General features: G+C 34.5%; 2 protein-coding genes across 7 annotated transcripts; one reads left to right on the top strand and one right to left on the bottom strand.

Annotated features, from left to right (window-relative positions):
- The first annotated feature begins 295 nt into the window (after positions 1–295).
- Positions 296–15,110, top strand: nonC (serine/threonine-protein kinase Smg1). Of its 4 annotated transcripts, XM_069127249.1 has the most exons (17): positions 296–515; positions 620–751; positions 1,453–1,717; positions 1,792–2,015; positions 2,108–2,360; positions 2,455–2,584; positions 2,713–4,036; positions 4,135–4,291; positions 4,366–4,894; positions 4,957–5,144; positions 5,232–9,203; positions 9,323–9,596; positions 9,693–9,955; positions 10,043–10,319; positions 10,391–12,278; positions 12,356–13,384; positions 13,472–15,110. In XM_069127249.1, the coding sequence occupies exons 3-17, from the start codon at positions 1,482–1,484 to the stop codon at positions 13,654–13,656; spliced, it is 10,929 nt and encodes a 3,642-aa protein (XP_068983350.1). In that variant the 5' UTR covers positions 296–515; positions 620–751; positions 1,453–1,481; the 3' UTR covers positions 13,657–15,110. The 4 variants fall into 4 exon arrangements, with proteins under 4 accessions (XP_068983350.1, XP_068983352.1, XP_068983349.1 ...); XM_069127251.1 differs by lacking the exon at positions 620–751; XM_069127248.1 differs by lacking the exons at positions 296–515; positions 620–751 and adding an exon at positions 752–853.
- On the bottom strand, positions 14,706–21,811 carry Tmf (TATA element modulatory factor). Of its 3 annotated transcripts, none has more exons than XM_069127256.1 (11): positions 21,373–21,811; positions 18,888–20,857; positions 18,699–18,806; positions 18,325–18,594; positions 17,906–18,244; positions 17,578–17,790; positions 17,353–17,499; positions 16,866–17,258; positions 16,573–16,810; positions 16,366–16,489; positions 14,706–16,283 (listed from the first exon to the last, which is right to left on the bottom strand). In XM_069127256.1, the coding sequence occupies exons 2-11, from the start codon at positions 20,843–20,845 to the stop codon at positions 15,997–15,999; spliced, it is 4,077 nt and encodes a 1,358-aa protein (XP_068983357.1). In that variant the 5' UTR covers positions 20,846–20,857; positions 21,373–21,811; the 3' UTR covers positions 14,706–15,996. The 3 variants fall into 3 exon arrangements, with proteins under 3 accessions (XP_068983357.1, XP_068983359.1, XP_068983358.1); XM_069127258.1 differs by having other exon boundaries at positions 18,705–18,806; XM_069127257.1 differs by lacking the exon at positions 21,373–21,811 and adding an exon at positions 21,227–21,323.
- Between the last annotated feature and the right edge of the window lie 17 nt (positions 21,812–21,828).

The raw sequence follows: 21,828 nt of genomic DNA, 5'->3' as shown, positions 1-21,828 counted from the left end.
TATTCTCAAGAAACTTAGGTTTAGTGAGAAAATCAATTACGATAGTTGGTACATTTTCGTTTGACACTAGATAGAGTGCGGCTTTTCTACGATTACATATCAAGAAGTGCGATTATACATTATTTCGTCTATCTATAAATGCGTTTCCTATCAATTTCACATGGTGTATTTGCTTATCAATGGCATCATTGATGGTTTTCTTGGATTAATTCTAATGCCATTGGTTGATCCAAGCCAATTGGATATCAGAATCGATTGAGATATTTTTTCAACAATATTTTACATTGGTTCAAGTTTTATTTAGTTGCTTCATCGTTTCATTGTACTTAGCTTCATCCCAGTAGGAGACGTAGAAGCGTAACGTAATTATACGTAACCATACTAAAATTCTTAATTTATGTATGCAGATACAAAATAATTATATTTGCTTTAAATAATTTTTCTTTATATTAAGTGCCAGTGTCTGTTTGCTTCGTTAGCCAGTTCGTTATTATTTAGAACTCATATAATATAAGGTATCCAACAAACTGATTCAATTGTTTTTCTATCTATATTTTCATTTCATCATTTATTCTTATTTTATCTGTATATTACTGCTTTCCTGCACATGATATTCTAGGAATCTTGAAAAAAATTGTAGGATTAAAAAGAATAATGTTAAAAATGCTACTCGATGTTTACAGAAAGCATGTCAATGAACAGTGTGGAAGGTGCCACTTGTAAATAGTGGTTAATCCGTTTCAGTTTCGTGGTTGGTTGTTGGTTCTTGTGTATCCACCTAAATAAGTTAATTTAAACAGATACATATGTACGATTTTTCGGAAATTCCAAAGAATCTTTTATGCCTATATCGGTATACAAATAAAACCGTAATATATTTTGATTTTTACCAATTTATAAATTGCTGTAAAAGTTCTCTGTTGATCAGTTGTTACGGTGTGTACCTATAGATCGAACGCGTGGGGAATCGGTTACGATACTGTTTCACCTTTCGATATCTTCTTTCGATTATTTTCCACGAAATATTTTCCGAAAGAAATCAAAGTGTGTTCCATGTTCTATGCGATTACGATATTACTTTCCAAGGGAACGGTACTTACATAAACTGAAATAGATATTACGACAGTTAATCACTCTATGAATTATCGTATCTTTTATACGTAAATAACTTAAACGTCGTTTTTATTTGAGAAACTTTGTAATAGATTTTGATTGTATTGCAGGATTTATCTTATTTTTTCATTACTACTTTTCATTTATTTTATGACCATTGAACTTTGTACACCAAGGATGTAGGTGCGAATAATGTAACCTTAAGAATATGTGAAAGTTATTGAATTCTGGCGTGCCGTAATCAATTATAGAATACTTATGATTTTATGCTTTTTAATATTTATTAATATAAAAAATTATTATTACCTGTGATTGGTACATTATTAATGCAAAGTGTAGGTCATGCAGATCATCTGCAGAGTAATGTAATGAATAGCTGTGGGAACTCTAATATTAGCACAAAGCTACGTGGATCTAAGTGCTCGGAGATACAGGAAGAATCTGTTAGTAACAATCGAGCTAGTGTGTTGGAGAAAGGAGATGTTGGTGTTCTAAGTGGATATAACTCCAATGATTTTAATGCTCCAAGAGGCACTTTGGTCATTTGTCCAAGAAATACAAACAACTATTCATCTGATCATAGTTTTTCTAGATTTAAACCAAGGTAAATTATTCTTCCAATTATTTATTAAAATTTCCTGTTCTTTTTTATTTAATAAATTGTTTATATTATTATAGAATTGGTGGTACTCCACGCAATGAATTTCGAATGGCTCGAGGAGGTAGCTCTGGAGATCGTGCCAGAGGCTCTTTACGGGGTAGGGCCTTTAAAAAGACACCTATCGAACGTGATTCCAATACAGAAACTAGTTACTACCCTACGACTAGACCAAAATTTCAAGAATCGCTGAAAAATCAAGAAAATGCACAAGGAAAATATTATGACGACAAAAGAATAAATGGTTCAAATTGTTTTTTATCTCTAGAATATACTGAGAAAATATGATGTTTCATATTGCAATCAAATATATTAATTGATATTTCCATATTACAGAAGATTCTAGAATTTCCAAACTTTTAAGAAGATTGTATCGGGAAGATGATTATGATCATTTTATGGTGTTGTGTAAACAAGCACAAGAAGGTATAATAGCGCTTGAAAATCAAAGATACATAAGACGAAATTTAGATGTCATCTGTGAAAGCCTATTAGATATACTACATACTGGGCCTGGACAAGAAGCAAAACAGCAAGTCGCAAAATGTTTAGGACGCATTGGTTATGCAACAGAACAAGATTATAAACGGTAAACAAATGATCTGTAAAATAGTGTACAGTGTGTTCATCAAATGTAACATTTCTTTCAATATAAGTAAAATTTTTGGTGTGAAAATCCACAGATACATGGATTGGGTCTTTAATAAATATTCACTGGAACGGAAAGATGATATAAAGTGCCTTCTAATTAAATCATTCGTTGAAGCTTTTAAATTGGATGCAGAGGCGCCAAGGCTAAAAGAATTTTCAGTGGTACTTAAATTTTCTTTTCTTATTTCTTAATTTAGTAGATTTAGTAGATTTAGTAGATATTGTGCAAGTTGTGCAAAAAAGAAGCAAAACTAATTATTTTAAGTAAAGTACATTAGATATCGTTTCAGCTAATGATGTCGCAATTGCAATCGACGCTAGAAAATGTTGATCGATCGGATCTATTAGTAGCAACAGTGGATGCTATATTACTGATAATGGAGTCTTATCCTGAAACGTTTTCAAATCATTTCCGTGATACAGTTGATATATTAGTTGGCTGGCATATCGACTCGACACAGCAAAAGACAATTGTAGCTTATGCCAGTCGTAGTTTGCAAAGATTACGAACTTTCTGGATAGCGGATTTACAGTTTACTTTGACTCTACTAGGACAATTTTTAGAGGACATGGAAAGCTATGACGAGGAATTATCTTTACCAGAATGTGGTAGGAGTTCTCCTGGAGATGAAGCATCCCCCACTTCCAGAGAATCTATTCGACGCATTACATCCTTGATCTCGGTGTTTAATACAGTTACGAAAAGTATATCTGAGCATTTGAATCCTAATCTCACACCAAGCGTGCAGTGGTCGTTTTTATCTGATTGTTTATCAAAAATGCTGAAAACAGTCGTTAAAGCGATTGAATTGGACAACGATGAAATCTGGCTTTCGAATTTTAAAGTCACACCCGAAATTACCGAAGAATTATTAAAATGCGTCAAAAATGTAGGCATCATACCATCAAAAAATTCCAATAAATCAGAACTAATCGAAGAGGATGTCATCAATATGTTTAAATCTTTGAATTTGAATAAAAATGAATTAAAAGATTTAAAGCAAAATATCGAGGAAGATGCTGCATTGAAAGAAAGAGAATCATTGTTAAATATAATACAATGGATGGAGATAAAAATGAAGAAAGATTTAGATCTAACAGAGGAAAAAGAAGAATTAATAGTTGTTGCAAATGAATGCGCATTTTTATTATTAGGTCATCTTCAGAGTCGTATAACAAAAAATCATGAGCTACTTTATAAGTTTATTGATCTTCAGTTAAAAAGGATCAGTATCTTTTGGGATGACACAATAATTTCTATGTTAAATACTATTTCAAAAATAATAAAAGAAGTCTCCGCGAATTTGCCACTGGAACTAGTTCATAAATTGCTTGGAAAAGACTCTGCTTTACTCAAATTGAGATTTCGTGACTCAATTTCTATCCAAAACGCCAGTCTTGGAGTATATCATAGTCTTCTTAGTCTAAAAAATATTCCATTATTACAAGAATCGTATCGTTACATATTGTCGGATTTGGAAATTGCTTATAAACTTATCCTGACAGATATCGAAAATTTAGTAACAGATAATCCATTACTTGATGATATTAAATACAAGAAGAACGATGCAGAAATTGTAGTTATCTTTTTGCTAAGAGCTCTTTCTGATATAGGTAAAAATATATGAATACATTGTAAAATTCAACAAAGATAAGCTTATTATATATCATTTATCGATTTATTTTATTATATGTTTTATTATATTTTCTAGCTAACGCGAGTAATTCTATCATTGGTATGTGGGCATTAAAACCAAGCATTTTAGAACTCTTGGCAGTTAAGCTGAAACCTTATGACAGCAGTTTATCGTCAACTAGTCCATTCTTGCAATATAGCATTTTGTATTTGCTATATGCGCATTGTTCTAGGTGAGTCATAAGGAAAATAAGAACAGTAAATAATTAATTTAGCAGTTTTGATTGCACTATCTGTTTTATTATAGATATAATCATTTTGTGCCAAGTTCAAGCTTAATAACTGGAACTACTTCTTGTCGTCCGATGGATATGTTTCCAGGAGCATTGGATGTTCCAACAACATCACCAACTAGTGGTCATCTTTCCATAATTCTAAACTTAATAGCTAAAACTTATAATAAATGCACACCAGAGCAAACGTTATTGCTTTTATCAATATGGATGCAAGAAATTTGTATACAAGCGGAAAATTACATTGGCATTTTGAGTAAAACAAAGGAATATGAGAATGTTCTCGCAAGTCTTGTTGCGTGTGGAGCTACCATCGATCGAGATATTTCTATTGCTGTTTGTGATCTCTTTGAAATTTTAATGAGCGCAAAAAGTGTAACCTGGAAAGAAGAAATGTATGCTTGTATTGTAGACTTGGTGATGTTACATCTAACTTCACGAGACGAAATCGTACGAGACAAGTATGGTTCATTATTGACACAAATACCTTTAAATATAGTGGTACCAAAATTTAACAGAGAGTGCTTATTGTCGGAAACGAAGGTAAGTGTAGGAAATATATTTAAAGAAAAAGCATGATTTACTTCAACTTTTTTTTCTTACAGAAATATCAAGGAATAAAAAATTATTCGACCGAGTCTTTAATCCTTGCTCAAAGATTACATATGCGAGGAACTAGCACTGGAGAGATGCAAGCACAACATTTCAAGACTTATATGGCTTTTTTATTGCAAGAACAATATCTTGATGCAGCTGAATTGTCGGAAATATTTACTTTATGTTGGCCAATTGTGTAAGTAAAGACAGACGCAACTAATTTCAAGTTACTTATTTTAGTTACGATAATGAGAAAATAGTACGATTTTATTTATATTTATAGATCTGAGAGCGACACTACCAAGAATATGTATCGTTTAGCACTTACAAATAGATCATTCTTATACTTCTGGGCCGGTTTCGAGGCAGCTCAACATTGTGTAACGAACAAGCTTCGTACTTCACTAGGGAAGCCTCAAGAAACATTTACATCAATCGAAAATGCTTTGAAAACATTAGCACGTGAGATTTCATACAGCTCTGAAACAACGAAAAAAGAAAAACGTAGCTTGGATCATCTACTAAGCGAACATACTCGAGTACGATTATTTATTGAATTTCTTGAACATCTTGAGAGAGTAATACATAACGCAGCAGAAGGTTGCGCGATCGCTCTGTTACCATTGTCTAAACCAGTTAGAACCTTCTTTCATACTAACAAATCGACTTGTAAAGAATGGTTAAATCGTATTCGATTGGCATTATGTGTAGTGTCGTTGCATCCTGGATTAGCTAGCAGTGCTCTGAGAAATAGTCAGAGATTATTAGAGGATTTAAGTAATAGCGATAATACACAGGGTATCGAATTTGAAAGAGCAACGCTTTGTACGGCACAAGCTATGGTAATATTGGGAGAAGCAGAGGCATTACAGGGACTTTACGTTTATACTAAGGAAAAGGACAGAAAATTTCCGTGGTTGAAAGCTGCCATGGAAGAAGCTGCACATCGCTACGAATCTGCTGCCGAAGCGTATAAGTTAATTATAGAGGAGCATATGCGTGTTGCAAATAGTCGACTTGGAAAAGATGTAGACCAAGAGGAAGAGGGAGATGATGTAGCTGATGGTAATAGTGTTGGTGGTGTTGATGCCATTAGTGCGAATGAGGAGGTTTCTGATGGAAAAGGCAAGTCTTTTAAATCCGAAGGAGATAATCAAGTACTTGGTTTTTGTATGCAACGGTTATCTCATTGTTACGAAGCTGTCAGTGATTGGACCCGGTTAGAGGCTTGGAAACAGCAAGAGGCTGAAATTTTTGCCCGAGATAAAAGTGCCATTCTCAGAAAACAATTATTTACGGAGAGTAGCGCTTCTCAACAAGCAAAATGTTTAAAAAAATTCGAAAATGGTGAAAAAATATGTTTAGACGACCTAACTGATTGGAGCTTACTGGATGGAGGAACCGGTAAAACGGTAAATTGGAATTGCGCGAAAACCTTAGTGGAATGTGGTAATACATTGACTAATATTGCACTTAGAATTCATATAAATGAATATAAAGATTATTTTGAGGAAGAGATTGAACGATGCCGGAGAGTGGCAGCTAAAATTATGGAAGAAGGTCTAAGAAATGTACCTTCGGAATACTTAAACGAATCTATATTAGTACGATTTTCAGCAGATGGGTTAAAAAATATCCTTTCTGGTAAGGAAGAAAATATATTCGAATTATATAAAAGCGAAAAACTTGATCACATGGATTCGAGCATACTGACGCGAACATTATGGTGGTCAGAATATTTCGGTAGAACAAGGAAGAATAATAGCCCTGAAGCGCGATTAGATAATAATGATGTAACTGATCTAAGATTGCATATTGTTCGAACTGCTAGAAAGGAAGGTAATTTTGAACTAGCGAAACGAGAACTACTTAATTATTTAAGATCCGAACGAGAGCTTTGTCAGTTTGAAGGAGGCGAACGAAATTACATTAATCCCGACTTTGATCAAGCCACTGATGATGTTTTGAAGAACGTGATGCACGTAAAATGGTCAAAGAATAATATACGTGCTTTCCGTGAATTTTCAAAATTGTTATATGATATGGAACGAGTTAATAAAGCGTTAAAGGTATGTAGTGCAACTGCACTTGGAATATCTCGAACTATCGTCGATGGAGAACAGTCAGCTGATTTACGTGAGAATGGTACAATTCTACTTTTGACTCTTGGTAAATGGATACAACAAGAAATAGGCAGCATTGAAAATGGTCAATTGGAGCAGTTGCTCGAGTTTGAAGCTGCCCATAACGATGGCTTGATGAACAAGCTATTCGGTCCTACCACGAATTCAATACCTGTCTCAGATATGATAATCGGTAGATTAACGCAACTGGGTGTAAACCAATGTCCAGATTTGCCACTTGCGTGGTGCAGTTTCGCGAGTTGGTGTTACAAATGGGGAAGAAAGATCGTAGATAATTCAAATTCAGGGCAGTTGACTGATTCGGATAGAACAACCATACGAGACTTATTACCATTCGATACAAGTGAATCTGACTTGAACGCAATCTTTTCAATTTTGTCTCAAAATAAAACAATCCCTGAAGACGAAGGCGACATTACAGACACTTCCAAGGATGTTAATACCTCTGATATGATAGAAAATCAATTACGTAGCGTTTCAATATTAAGTCGTATTAGTGCTGATCGTCTCACAACGTTGGTCGATATCTGGAGGCAAGCACAGAAGAGGATTTATGCATATTACGAGCTTTCTGCGAACGCGTATTTCAAATACTTGCAACTTGCAGCGATTAAAGAGGCCAACGATTGTGCTACTATCACAGCTACGCTTAGATTGCTACGACTGGTTGTGAAACACGCTCTCGAATTACAAAATGTTCTGGAGTCTGGTCTTTCCTCAACTCCTACTGCTCCATGGAAAGAGATAATACCGCAATTGTTTTCCAGACTTAGTCATCCTGAGTCTTACGTACGTACACGAGTATCTGAATTACTGTGCAGAGTTGCAGAGAATTCACCACACTTGATCACTTTCCCAGCTGTAGTTGGAGCGGTTTCTGGTCAAAAGAAAAATTGCAATAAAGTACTCTATGAGAAAGCAGAAACTGATTCATCTCAAAATGATTTAGATTTTATCGAAGAAGAAGAGGAAATGGACACTGAGAGCTCTACTGTAGCTTATCAAGACGAGCAAGAAAAGTTTATGGATTGTTGTTTCTCGCAATTGGTAGACTGTCTATCGAATAGGATTCAAGATTCCATCGAGCAAGTGAAAATACTCGTCAAGGAGCTGCGTCGAATTACATTACTGTGGGATGAGCTGTGGTTAGCAACACTGTGTCAGCATCACACTGAAATTTCTAAGCGATTTGAACAACTAGAAATGGAAGTACAAAAAGTGCAGGATAATTCTTGGTTGAGTGTTGAGGAAAAGGATAAATTAATTGCAGAAAAACACAGAATTATATTGAAGCCAATAGTTTTCATATTAGAAAACCTTTCGGCTATGACTTCCGTTTCTGCTGAAACACCTCATGAAAAGACATTTCAAGAGAAATTTGGTCCTTCGATAGAAGAAGCAATCAATAAATTAAACAATCCTAAGAATCCTGCGAAACCGCAGATTGCGAGTATATGCTTGAAACAATTGGAAGGCAAATTAGCTCAACGTGTACATAGACGAGCCGCGTATTCCCTTTCCATGAACGATATCAGTCCGGTATTAGCCAATTTGAGAAATACATGTATCGCTATGCCAGGTGTTGCTGCAAATGATAACAAAATTGTTACTATAAAATCTGTAGACAATAATGTTCAGATATTACCAACCAAAACGAAACCGAAAAAGCTCGTGTTCCACGGTTCCGATGGACACGTATACACATATTTATTTAAAGGTCTGGAGGACCTTCATCTGGATGAAAGAATCATGCAGTTCTTAAATATATGCAACACTATGATGTCAAAAAAGGGTGATTCAAAAAAAGTATATAGGGCGCGCCATTATTCAGTTATACCATTGGGTCCACGATCTGGATTAATACAGTGGGTCGATGGCGTGACACCCTTGTTCGTCTTGTACAAGAGATGGCAACAGAGAGAGAGTACTATGCTTAATAAAATTGGTAGTTCTGCAATATTAAGACCGTCTGAACTATTTTACAATAAATTAACTCCACTTTTGAAAGAGCGAGGAATCGGTCTGGAAAACAGAAAAGAATGGCCTGTTCAAGTTTTGAAACAAGTTTTAGCTGAACTAATGGCAGAAACTCCTAAGGATTTGCTAGCAAAGTTAGTTCTGTTTTTTTTTCTTATTCTCATTATTTATATCTCCTTTCCATTTCCTGGTTACTTTTTCCTGCATAAGGAAGTTATTAACGATATTTTCTGATCTTTGTTTATCGTTATAGAGAGATTTGGTGTAATAGCATAAATGTTGGAAGTTGGTGGCAAGCAACCAAAAATTACTCCTATTCGGTGGCTGTAATGTCAATTATCGGCTATATCATTGGTCTCGGTGATAGACATTTGGATAATGTATTAGTTGATCTCAATACAGGCGAGGTTGTTCACATTGATTACAATGTTTGCTTTGAAAAAGGCAAAACTTTACGCGTACCAGAAAAAGTGCCGTTTAGAATGACTCCAAACATCAGAACAGCACTAGGAGTAACTGGAGTCGAGGTACAATAACTTTTTACGTCCTAATCATGTTATGGTATTATTATTATTATTATTATAAATAATATACACAGTTAAAATATGATATCTTCTTTTCAGGGTATATTTCGTTTAACTTGTGAACATACGCTCCGAGTAATGCGTCGAGGACGAGAAACCTTATTGACCTTGCTTGAAGCGTTTATATATGATCCGCTAGTCGACTGGCGAGCTGGTGCGGATAACAGCATTGCAAGTTACGGAGCTTGCCAGGCTAGAGCACGATGTACGGGAATTGGGAGGAAACAATTGGAACAGGAACTAACACGAGCAATGTTCGCCGTTCGAGCAGCAGAAATGCGTGCCGAATGGTTAGCAAATAGGTCTGTAGATCAGTAATTAGATTTTACCTTTATACTCTTCATAATAATTAGTCTGTATCGTATTGACTAATGATCTTTGATTCTTAGAGATGAGTTGGTGAAGATCTTTCCATCTCTGTGCCACCACTTGAATGGTTGGGTAGAGGCAACGGATATCACGCGTCAGTGTCAGGATTTATTACAAGACAGACACCAACAGCTTGCACTAGTCAAAGAAGCACAAGCAATGGGACGTAATCATCCATTATATTCTGTGATAAAGCGTTATAATTCTTTTAAAAGAGCACGTGATGCCCATGAAAAAGCAAAAGCTGGGTTGAAAGAAAAGATTGAGGACTGTGAAAAGCAGATTAACATGCACAACGTAAGCTTTAATTATTTATTCATTATTTCTTTTATTTCGAAGAAATTGATCGAGTTACCTTGTTATTTTAGTTGGCACTTTCAATCGTACGAGGTCCGCAATTAGGACAATGGTTGGCAGAATTGGGTACGTCTACGAGTCAAGAGGATCACGTAGTTTTTGATCTTGTGAAAGAATTCTTACAGAATGCTGGTCAAAGTCAAATGATACTTCAATGTGAACAATCAGAAAATGAATTGACACAATTGGCTACACAACAGTCTATTCTAATACGGAATTGTTTGGATTTATTGAGTCAATATTCAGCGATTTGTAGCCTGTATCCGCTGAGTAATATGTCGCAACATCGTACAGTACTTTATCACGGTTGGGCTAATAAGCTTTTAAACACTGGAAGCGTCGAAACTTGTCGTGAAGTTATGGTGCAATTTGAAAACACTTTTGATCCGATCAAAATCTCCAACAATCAGCAAGTTCAACAAATAATAACATTTTCTTATCAAATGCAAGCGATTCTAAATGAAGCAAATGAAAGATTAAAGAAAGCATATGAGAGAATGGTTTCGGAGGGTTTACCGGAATCAGTCACTAGAATAGAGAAAGCATATGGAGAATCGAGAGTACAGATACAAAACTTTCTGAGACGAGATAAAGGTGCGGAAAGGGCACTCGAATGCGTCAATATAACCGCACTCTGCGCTTTGAATAAGAGATACTTAATGATGGAAGGCGCTGCTAAATGTGCAGGGGACTGTTTAGTTGATCTTACATCCAGAGAAGGAGACTGGTTTTTAGACGAAATGCGTTTAATGTCATCGTTAATTGCTGAGCTAGTTAGTTTGATACCTGAATGCCATAAAACCAACAATGATCCCAAGATATCTCTTATATTAAAATGTTTAAGAGGATCCGATTGCATCTACAAAGGATTGCAAGAACTTAATTATAATTTCCACACGATCATTTTGCCTGAAGCGATGAAAACGATCATAACGGAAGAGCCAACTGTGATTAGAATGATAGGAGAACTAACAGAGATAATTGTATCATCTGGTATACCACTTGGTGACATCCTAGGCCAGTTAGAAATGCATCTCAGGTTTACTGTTATGGAAATGGATAGTCCTCATGCAATGATACAAAACGTCGTGAATAACATGAGATTAAGATTCGAGGCAATGCTATCTCGACCTGCTGAAATTCAAGAACCTAATCAAGATGAGACGTTGACGCCTGGTCAAATGCTTTTAATGGGCTTTAATGGTTTGTTCGAAAAGCTCCAGATGGAAGGTAACGCACTGATCGCTACTTTGAGTACGCTCGATATTCCCTCATCCTGGAGAAAAATTGATCAGATTCGAGAAGCGAAAGAAATGTCTGCACCAATATTCAATAAGACAGCTTGTCAGGTGTTAGAGGATATATTTTTGGTCAAACGATTACATACCATACAAGAGTTCTTCATGATGTGTAGAGATATTGCAACTGCATTTAAAGGCGGTTTAGCAAACGTTTACAATGACGAAAGACTAAACAAACCAATAAGAATCTTTACAGCCGATTACGTGTCACGGCAATTGCTTGGTGTTACTTCTCAAACATTAGCTATCGCACTCTGTTTCTTATTACAACGAATGGGTTTAAGCGTTACTACCGAGATTGAGCAAAGGGATATCGGAGCTGAGAGTAAAGTTTCGATAGAAGAATTGTGTAGAAAGGTTGTCGATATATGTTTAAAGAGAGGTCTCTTTTCTGGTTCTGTTCTTGCTCAAGCTAGTGCGCTCAGTAGCACTCTTGAAAGTGTTTGGCGAAGAAAACAGAGTGCTAGATTTGCTCAGCAATGTGTCGAAGTAGCTAGGGCCAGCATGCAGAGACTTCAGCTACAACTAACAGCTCATCACTGGTTGCACGAAGATAGCTTACTAATGAGGTCAAATGTTAATTTAATGAATCCTTTGAGTAAGTTCTTGTTTGAATTTTTTTGTTAAAATTGTGCATTTCTGTTTTTAGATATTAATTTTCTTACTTCTTTTCAGATCGTTCTGGATTTATGTTAGAACTTCGAAAAACAGCGACAGCACTTTCTGCTCTGCAATCTCGAGTATGTGAGGCACGAGATCAACAACAAAATCTTGTTTCCAGCGCAGTGCAACGATTGAAGTGGGCTGCTGGAGCGAACCCTGCTCTCGGAGAAGTCATGTCCGCGTTTGATAACGCGGTACTCTCATCTTGTGAAAAATTAACTCGACAGCATAATCTTGCGACTAATGTAATCAATACCTGCAATTCTATATTGCATTATGAAGCTCTAAGAACTAGGACATCTGAAAGTGTGACACACGATACAAATTTTGTCAAACTGATCAAGCATTGGGAAGAGAGCTGTATTTTGACAATGAATTTAAATATAACAGTAACCGCAATCGAAGAGAGTCTTGTCGAACTACTACACATGGAAAGCAACGTTGATATGAACTGGCTAAAGCAGGCTGAGAGATTTATCTCTGAGGCGATACTTGATGTTCAAAAGAAATTGCAAGAAAAGCAAGAAGGTTTGCTTTCAGCTCAAGAACGTTTGAGAGAGCAAGTATCGAGCTTACAAAGTGTGTTAACCGAGCATCATAGATTAATGTCGGATGTACGAATATTATTACGAACTATGGTGAAACAAGAGAACATTGATGGTCTACAAGAATTTCTTTCTTCGTATCGGTCTTTCACTGAAAGCATATCGGCGATCGTAAAGGAACTGGAATCCGACAATTTAGATGCAAATAGAGGAAGAACGATTAAAGAAGAATTGGAAAATATGGCAACTGTGGCACCAAATTTGTACAACGAATTATTAGGATTCGCCAATGAAAAGAAAATAAATTCAGCAAAGGTGTCTGAGAAGCAAAAAGAGATAGATAAGGAAAAAGAAAGGGACCGTGAAAGAGAGAGTGAAACTGAAACTTCAATAGTTAGTTCGATAAAGAAGAAAGGAAAATTAATGAGGCAGGAGGGTGTATGTTACAGTCCTAAGAAAGGAATTCCACCGAACCGAGACCCAACTACAGGAAAAGGTGAGCTTAGTTTTATTGTGGATTTTCGTTAAGATTGCATAAATATTTTCTTATTATTTTTCTCTCTCATTTATATTTTCTTCGTAGCTGTTCAAGAGCGAAACGCGTATGCACTGAACATTTGGCATCGCGTACGGATGAAGTTAGAAGGATGCGATCCTTATCCAACAAGAAAGTATACAACGGCTGAACAAGTGGAATACGTGATACGCGAAGCTCAGAGCACCGACAATTTAGCCCTCTTGTATGAGGGTTGGACACCATGGGTCTGAACGAAAAAAGATTGACGCAATCGCGTCGATGGTTTAATGCTCGTTACACACGGTACTCGAGTTAGTACCGTTCTTCGCTCTATGCTCCACAGAGCTAGTTCTCTGTCCGACCAGGTGTGAAGTATATCTTCGTTGTCACCTGAAAGAGAAAGTTCATGTCTGTAAGGATGCCGTTTAAGTTCGGCTGCGCGCACTTGCATACAGAGAAATTTCAGCGCGATTCACGAACGAACTTCGATTCTGGCACCGATTCTATGATTATCTCAAAAATCTCTCGTTAACAATGCGTACTGTGCGATCTATATCAAGGTTTCTTCTTTCCTTTTTTGCGTCTACATAATCTTTATCCGTTTTCCTTCTGGTCAAAGTAGACTAACGTACAATAGCCGAGAAACAAAAAGAAGCAGAATTAAAAGAAAAGCGTGCACTTATGTACTATTTGTTGTTATGGACAGGGCAACAAAGATTGTTTCGACAAGCAGGTTAAAAGATGAGAGGAAGAAAATATAAACTGACGTACGATCGAAAAATCAGCAGTCTTATTGCGTATATTGCTTGTATGCTTAAATGTCGATGTTAGATTTGGGAAAAGCATAGAATCTGCCGCATCTTTGAAATGACAAGGAATAAGGGCAGAAAGTTTTGACAATGACGCGGAGGAGCTCGATAACGATAAACGCGTCGATAGTGACACTGCCACAGATATTTGTTCGAAAGAAGATCGATATCTATTATTTCTTTATTTTAGTAAATATTGATTGAATTTTATAATTGTATCCCAATCTTGAAAGGAAGAACGTGTATAGCGTTCGCTAATGAGTAAGGACACATTTGGAAATTTGAAGCGGGACCAAGAACGATATGTCACTGTCGAATCGCGAGCAAAGTAACCGAGATTATGGAGATGCTGGATGAAAAACAAAGTGTATTTTTCGTGTTCGTATTCGCTACTCGATATTAATGTAAATCATCATGATCTCAGCACTCTTATTTTTTTTCCTAAAGTGGGAGTACATGTTTTTCCGAAATTTCAATTGATAATTGTCCAAATCATACAAGTTTATCGCGAAATTTATCGTAAGTATTATCTTTTTTTTTATATATATATTTGGTAGAATCTGTCATATTAATTCTAGAAGTTTATTTCAACAAATATTATACAACAATCATGGTAATCAGTCATTAATCTGTAATAGCTTATAAGAATCGGGAATCGTTGGAAAAAATGATATTGCAAATCTGAAACAAAATTTGTTCCTTTTCATATTAAACATGTGATGATCATAAGCGTTGCTGGATCAATACTATTTTCTCTTTTCTTTCTATCTTTTTTTTTTCGAGGGAAAGGGGGAGGAAAAGAAGGTCGCACTTTATAACCAATAAAGTTTACGGTATGTATAAAAATTATGAAAAAGATGTATTCCCTTTGGTTTAATTACACTTTTGAGAAACAATTACGTCTACTATTCATTTACTTTAAACCTCCATTTAAGGTACATTATGATCTTTTCTATTCTGTCATTCTTGATTATATATGTCATTATGTTTGGGATTTTTTCAAAGCTATTTTTTCTAATCATTTCTGTTCCTTTTACTTTGTTTTATTTCTGTTTCCTAAAATCTCCCATAATATATACTGTACATTTTTATTCTTACCTCCCTTCTCCCTGTTTCTGTCGAGATTATAAAACATCATTGTATCAGTGAAATCACAAAGAATACAACTTTCAATAAAGGAACACAATACATTTTTTTTTAATAAATTACATCGTAATTCAATTCTATATTACAATATCGAAAACTTTAAAATTATATTACATTTTATATCACTTTGTTTTCCTTAGTCTATCTGTATACAGTGTACATGAATGCATGCACAATGATTAATTCCAACGACTAATCAAAGAATCGACCACGGTGACCATGGTGATACACGTAAAATTTTACATTGCATATATTGGAATTTTACATAGCGTTAAATGTTAGTTTGTAAACTAACATGATTATTAATTCTCGGAATTCTAGAGCAATGAATTGTCTGCAAAATTTATCAAAACAAAGATCTCTAATTTTCCATAAGCATTCCATGTAAAACACGTATAAACAAAATTTCATTTTGTTACTCCGTGGAATTTCAAATCTCTTGAAATAATTTCATATCAGTCTCTTGCTACGTTTTATCTTTTTTAAACGGCTTCACCAACTTCGTTGCTGTATCATGTATAGTATCGTTGGCAAACTTATCGCCGAATCTATATCATCGTAAATTGTTAATTATGTTATGGTTCTATATCTATAATATTGAATCAACCAATAAACAAATTTTATTTATAAAAAGCTTCAGGCATCTCGCTTCAAAAGTTGATCAATTTGTGTTTTGTACATCTCTTTGACATCTTGTAGGTCCAAACGTAGTTCCTGATTCTCTTCCATTTTTTCACCGTACATTTGTAATAACGCATCATATCTAGTTTGTATTTCTCGTAAACTTTCGTTTAAAACCGCAACATCCATAACCTTAACATTTAATTCTTCGATCTTCAAGGTTAATGTAGATAACTCTGAATTTAAAACGTCTCTTTCTATATTACGCCGTGATAACTCCCACTGAAGTTGTTGTATTTCGCCTAAAAATTCAAGCGAATAATTGATACTATCAAGTAGTTAAATCAAATGTACTTTATTATTGATAAATATTTAAACACATACCATCCTTTTGCTTCAATTGAGCTTGTAAATTTTCAAATATAGAAGTACTACTAGAACCCGCTCTGATAGTGTCGAACGTCATTGTATAGCTTTCAGCTTTGTTTTCGGCAGTAGAATTGTACAACTGCAATACGAAAACAAAATTTTTTAATTCAGATTTCGGTAAAAAGAGAGAAACAATAATCACGATGTATGCAAATGCACTACCGGCCAAATACTGTCTATGGTATTCGCAGAATCTTGTTCTGTGCTAGGGGTAGGACTAAGTCGTTCGTTGTCTTCAATATTTTGTTGTTGTTCTGACATTGCATGATTTTTCCTTCTTTCTGCGTCTGTAGCTGCTTTTTCTATAGATAATTTATTCTCTAACGCAATAATTTCTCGTTTTAACTCCATTATTTCCGAAGTATGAGACTGATCAAGGCTTTCTATTGTTTGTCGTTGCCTGAAAAAATTATGTCCTTATCGATTTTTCTACAAAGAATGTTGATTTTTCTTACCTCATATTTTGTTCAGCAAGCTTATCCTTTTGTATTACCAACTCATCATACAATTCTTGTAACCGCATTCTTTCGTTTTCTTTCGCAGCAAGCTTAGCTTCTAATTGAGACATTTTAGATTTTAAATTAACATTCTCTTCCTTAAGGTAACGATCTGTTTCGAATAAATTTTCTATTTTTGTTTGCAACTCGATATTTTTGTCTGACAATGTTTTCTCTTGTTTCATAAAACTATTAGTTTTATGTAACAAATTTGCTTGGAGCTGTTCCAGTTGTCTCAGTAAAGGTTTTGTGGCCGTTGATACAGATTCTGAAAGTTCCTCGCTTCTAGCTTCAGCAGCTTCTAAGCGCTTTAGTAATTCGCTATTTTCGTGTTTCAAAAATTCTTCCTTTCTATATAGAATATAAGAGACAAAAAAATAAACGCATTAAGAACTATTTGATTCTAATAGCAGCTAGGAAATTATATCTTTTGTAGAATATTTACTTGACATGCATTTCCTCAGATTCCCTTAATTTGATTTTCAATTCTTCTACTTGCACAAGTAATTGACATGATTCTCCAGCATTAGTCGTTGCTTCCTTCAACTCTGATTCTGTCGCAGTCAAAATTTTCTTCGTTTCAGATAGCTCCCTAAAAATTAATAATATGTCAATTATACGCAGTTATAAATTGTACATAAACATTAAAAATGCTTTTATATATACTAACGTTTTTGTAGTATCTAAATTCTTTTTATATGTTTCTGCATTTTGTATCGCATTTTCTAATTGCTTTTGTAACGTTGCTACTTCTTTTTCCAGTGTTTTTGTTCGTGCTGTTAACGAGTAAACAGCATCTATCTGAGATAATTCAACTTCCTCTTTCGCACGCAATGATCTTTTTAAACGTTCTAATTCTGAGGTTTGTTCTTCTATTTGCTCTCTGTAAATGTTTCATATTGTGTTACCTTTTAATTACATTTATCATCTGTTTCCGCTTGTTCTTTTATTTTTATAATATAAAAGAACAAAGGGAATAACGAATATTACTTACGTACTTTTGACTTTTTATTAAGACATCATTTTCTTTTTCTTTAACTCGCAATTTTTTGATAATGTTACTGTGTTGAAGCTGCTGTTTACTTAATTTTTCACCTTCATCTCGAAGTTCCTTAATAATTTCATCTTTCTCGGCATTCAGAGTAGACAGTTCTTGAGACGATAGACGCGTAGCTGCTTCTACTTTTAACTGTTCTAAATTCTTTCTTAGTGAATCTCGTTCTCGTATTGCTTGCTGAAATTTTCTTTCTAAGGCAGATAATCGTTGTGTATATTCATCAGTGATTTGATTTATGCTTTGGCTCTGTTCTGCGTGTTTTTCAAAGTTATCAAGTTGCCTATGTAAAATATAAAGCGCCACAGACATTAAACGGACATTATACGTTGTTTGATTATCACGTACTTCTTGAAAACTTACTTCTTTAAATTATTATTTTGTTCGTGTAATTCCATATTCATTCTACTAACATCGATGAGCTTCGATTCCCTAGCTTCTAATATTTCCGTCATCTCTTGTATACGTTTCAATAATTTTTCTATCTCAACGTTCGTTTCATCAGATCCTACGCTGATTTCGCTCAATTCCCTCGAATGTCCTTTAGTTTTTAATGTTCTCATTAAAAGATCACAACCTCTTGTTGATTGCAATTTCTGTCGCGATTGTGTCGAACTCGAATCACCATTTGGACTTTTTTTAACAAAAAATTTTGCTATTATACTCGGGAGAAAATTTCTTATAGCCATAAAATAAATGAAGTTAAATTACTCATAATTACTATCTTACAGTCATACCTGTACCTGGATATAACTTCGATATCGCTAGAAGTAGTGGTTTCTAATTCATCACCACTAGTGTGACCACTGGTTTGATCTGAACCAATTTTAATTAGATCGGACCGACTGTAATAAATGGAATGAAATTTATATCCTTAAGTAATTAAGTATAGTATTAGTACTACGAGTTCTTTCCGGACATAATACCTTTCTGATGAAATAGGTGAATTTTCTCGAGGCATTTCCGTGCCTTGTACTTCTGTTTCGATTTCACCTGCTTTTTCGATCATCGCATCTTCTAACATTGTCTTTACGTAAGAACTAGAGTTTAAAGGTGCTTGTAAAATTCTTTCTTCTGATTTATACTGTGGATTTTCTTCTGAACTCCCTATCAAGGTTCCTTCACAACTTGAGTCTGTTGAAATCAAATGCTGATCTGAAATTTCTGCCATTTCTGATTTAAACGGATGAATAATTTCGCTGGTAGAATAACATTCTGTTTCTGCAGGTTCTATAGTTGAATTCATTAACCGATCGAAACTTTTTCGATCGGGTTTGGATATTTGACCTGCTCCATCAAAATATTCTGGCTTACGAATCGGTTGCGTTGTAATTGCTTCAATCGGCAAATGTAAATTATGCTTTTCGGTTACAGAATCTAGATTCAAATTTAGTCTTGTATCTGTGCTAGCTTTTTTCAATGTTAACTTATCATCTGAACTCGAATCCTGCATTTTTTCACTTACTGAAATACTACTAGAAGTTTCCATTTCATTATTCGTTTGATCTTTCTGCTGATGCATTTCTAGCATTGTTACAATTGTACTTTCTGACGCAGAAGTATAAGAATCCTCTGCCAAATTTGTTTCATCTCTCTCATCATCAGTGTAAGGTATTACTTCTATGCTTTCTGGTGAAGCTTTTATTGAATGGTTACTGGATACACTTTTGTATAAATGTGATCCAAGACCTTGATATATATCTGTTGATGGTGTGCTATCCATACTGCTCATACATAAATTTTCGTGTGACGTTTTGATTTTCTCCATCGAAGGTTCATATGGAGAAATATCAGAAGGTGATGGATTTATTTCATTTTCTTTATTCATAATCTGTGGGACATTGATATCATCCCAGCAAGGGGTCACTGTATCATCCCTATCTAAAATAGACGATGAATCAGAGTGTCTTTGCTCCATGGGAGATAAATAAGGGCTAGTATCACTTTTCCAATCTTCTAATACTTCCACTCCAGAACTTGGAGATGTAACCATACTGTCTGGTAATACTTCTATCGACTCTGAATTAACTTTGGTACCCTTTGCAGATGGGCTGCCATCCAATTCGGGAGTTGTAGTACAATCAGTATTAGATCGAGAACCCAGAATTTCGATGCTTTCCGAACTCTTTTTATCATTTTCTGGAGATACAAAAGATAATTTATTTGATGTAGAGACAGGTGAATCTAAATCATGCTCACAAGTTTCTTTTTTTTCACATTCTAACTTTTCATCTTCCTCCTTAACATCAATATCTTTTTTTTCCTCTGAAGGATATTCAATTATTTTAGGACAATCATTAATCCTGTCATTTTTGTCAAAAGTTGTACTTGTATCAATTGTTTCAGTTGGAGGAAGTTGCTTTAATTCATTGAAATCAGATGTATTCGAAACATCTTGGCTAGGAACATTTTCGATCTGATCATTAGTATTCTTTTCTTTGTAATTTTTTGCTTGTTTACACTTTTTCTTGGGACTCAATGGTTTACTTTTATAATCTTCTGAGAATGATGACGAAGATACAAGCTTTTTGATACTTTCAGTGGGTGTACTTTGCAAAGACTTAGAATGGATAATAGCTTTAGCATTTTGTTCTGGTTCATTAAATTTAGGTGATTCAAAAAATGATCCGGTAAAACTGCCCCATATACTGCTTGTGGCTTCTTGTTTAGGTGCTTTAGGTTTATCATGATGTGGTTGTACATTATGATGAACATCACTCTTTATCCCCCATGATGCAAAAAAATCTGTTGTATCTTCTGTGTGGCTTTCCAACGATTTCTGATCCTCATCTTTAATATCTAATGCTTTATCAATTGTCTTTTGAGCTTCTTTTAGTGCGGACTTAGCCAAATTGGCAAATCCAGTGGCATCAAACCAGCTCATTCTTTATTATATCTAAAAAAAAAATATAATCATAATGGATATGAGTAAAAATGATTCATGTTAGAACAAAGTATTTTTGCTAAACATCGATTGTACTATATAAAAGTGCATGAAAAATTAATTTTATTAAAAAGAAAACAGAGCAATATTTAGAGGTTAGGGTGTGTACGATGATGTTTACGAATTACATTTAACATTATTCATATATTATGCATACATAGACTTAAAAATCACCGCACAGTGAATTAAGAAAAAAATTAGAGAAAAGACGATTCAGAGATAATAATTGAACCAAAATATGATGGGAAGTTACTGTTTGCATTTTCGTAACGAAAATTTATAATAAAAAAGCAAAGGACTCTGTTTTTAAAAATTTATTGCATTTGTTTTTTTAAGATTATATTAAAATTATTAGGGTCAATGTATCAATGTCATTTGCATAAACAAAATATATATTGAATCCTTAATGACAATAGCAATGCGATGATTAAGGGCGAAAGATGCTGTTTACATGTAGTTTTACTTACTTGCATATCGCTTTAGAAGTTTCTTACAATATATAAAATTGGTGAATCACCAAAATGTAAAAAATTAACTGTAAAAATGTTCTTGAACTGTTGTTACTGTATACCCGTACTAACTGTTATATTGGAACAAAAATATCTATGTGCGCATGGTAACATGTTATGTAAATGTTTTTTTTGCACATAATTTACAATTGACTTTGTCAAAATTTATGTACAGATGAAAAAAGCAGAAAACATACACGTAATTCATTCGATATACTTATGGACAACAGTACACTTGTATTCCACTTCTTTTGTGATATATGATTTTAATCTTTTTATAATGACCAAAATATTCGATGCTTTTTTCGAATTTTTAATAATGTATTAACTTATTTGACGCGTCAACGAAGTGCTCGCTACGAGCTATATTACCTTCGCACATGCACACGTATGCATAAACATATATATAGTTTA

Source organism: Bombus flavifrons, chromosome 14 (genome assembly GCF_040668555.2).
Source record: "Bombus flavifrons isolate JBK064 chromosome 14, iyBomFlav1_principal, whole genome shotgun sequence".
NCBI classification, from domain to species: domain Eukaryota; kingdom Metazoa; phylum Arthropoda; class Insecta; order Hymenoptera; family Apidae; genus Bombus; species Bombus flavifrons.
This window is presented reverse-complemented; position numbering and strand designations above follow the sequence as displayed.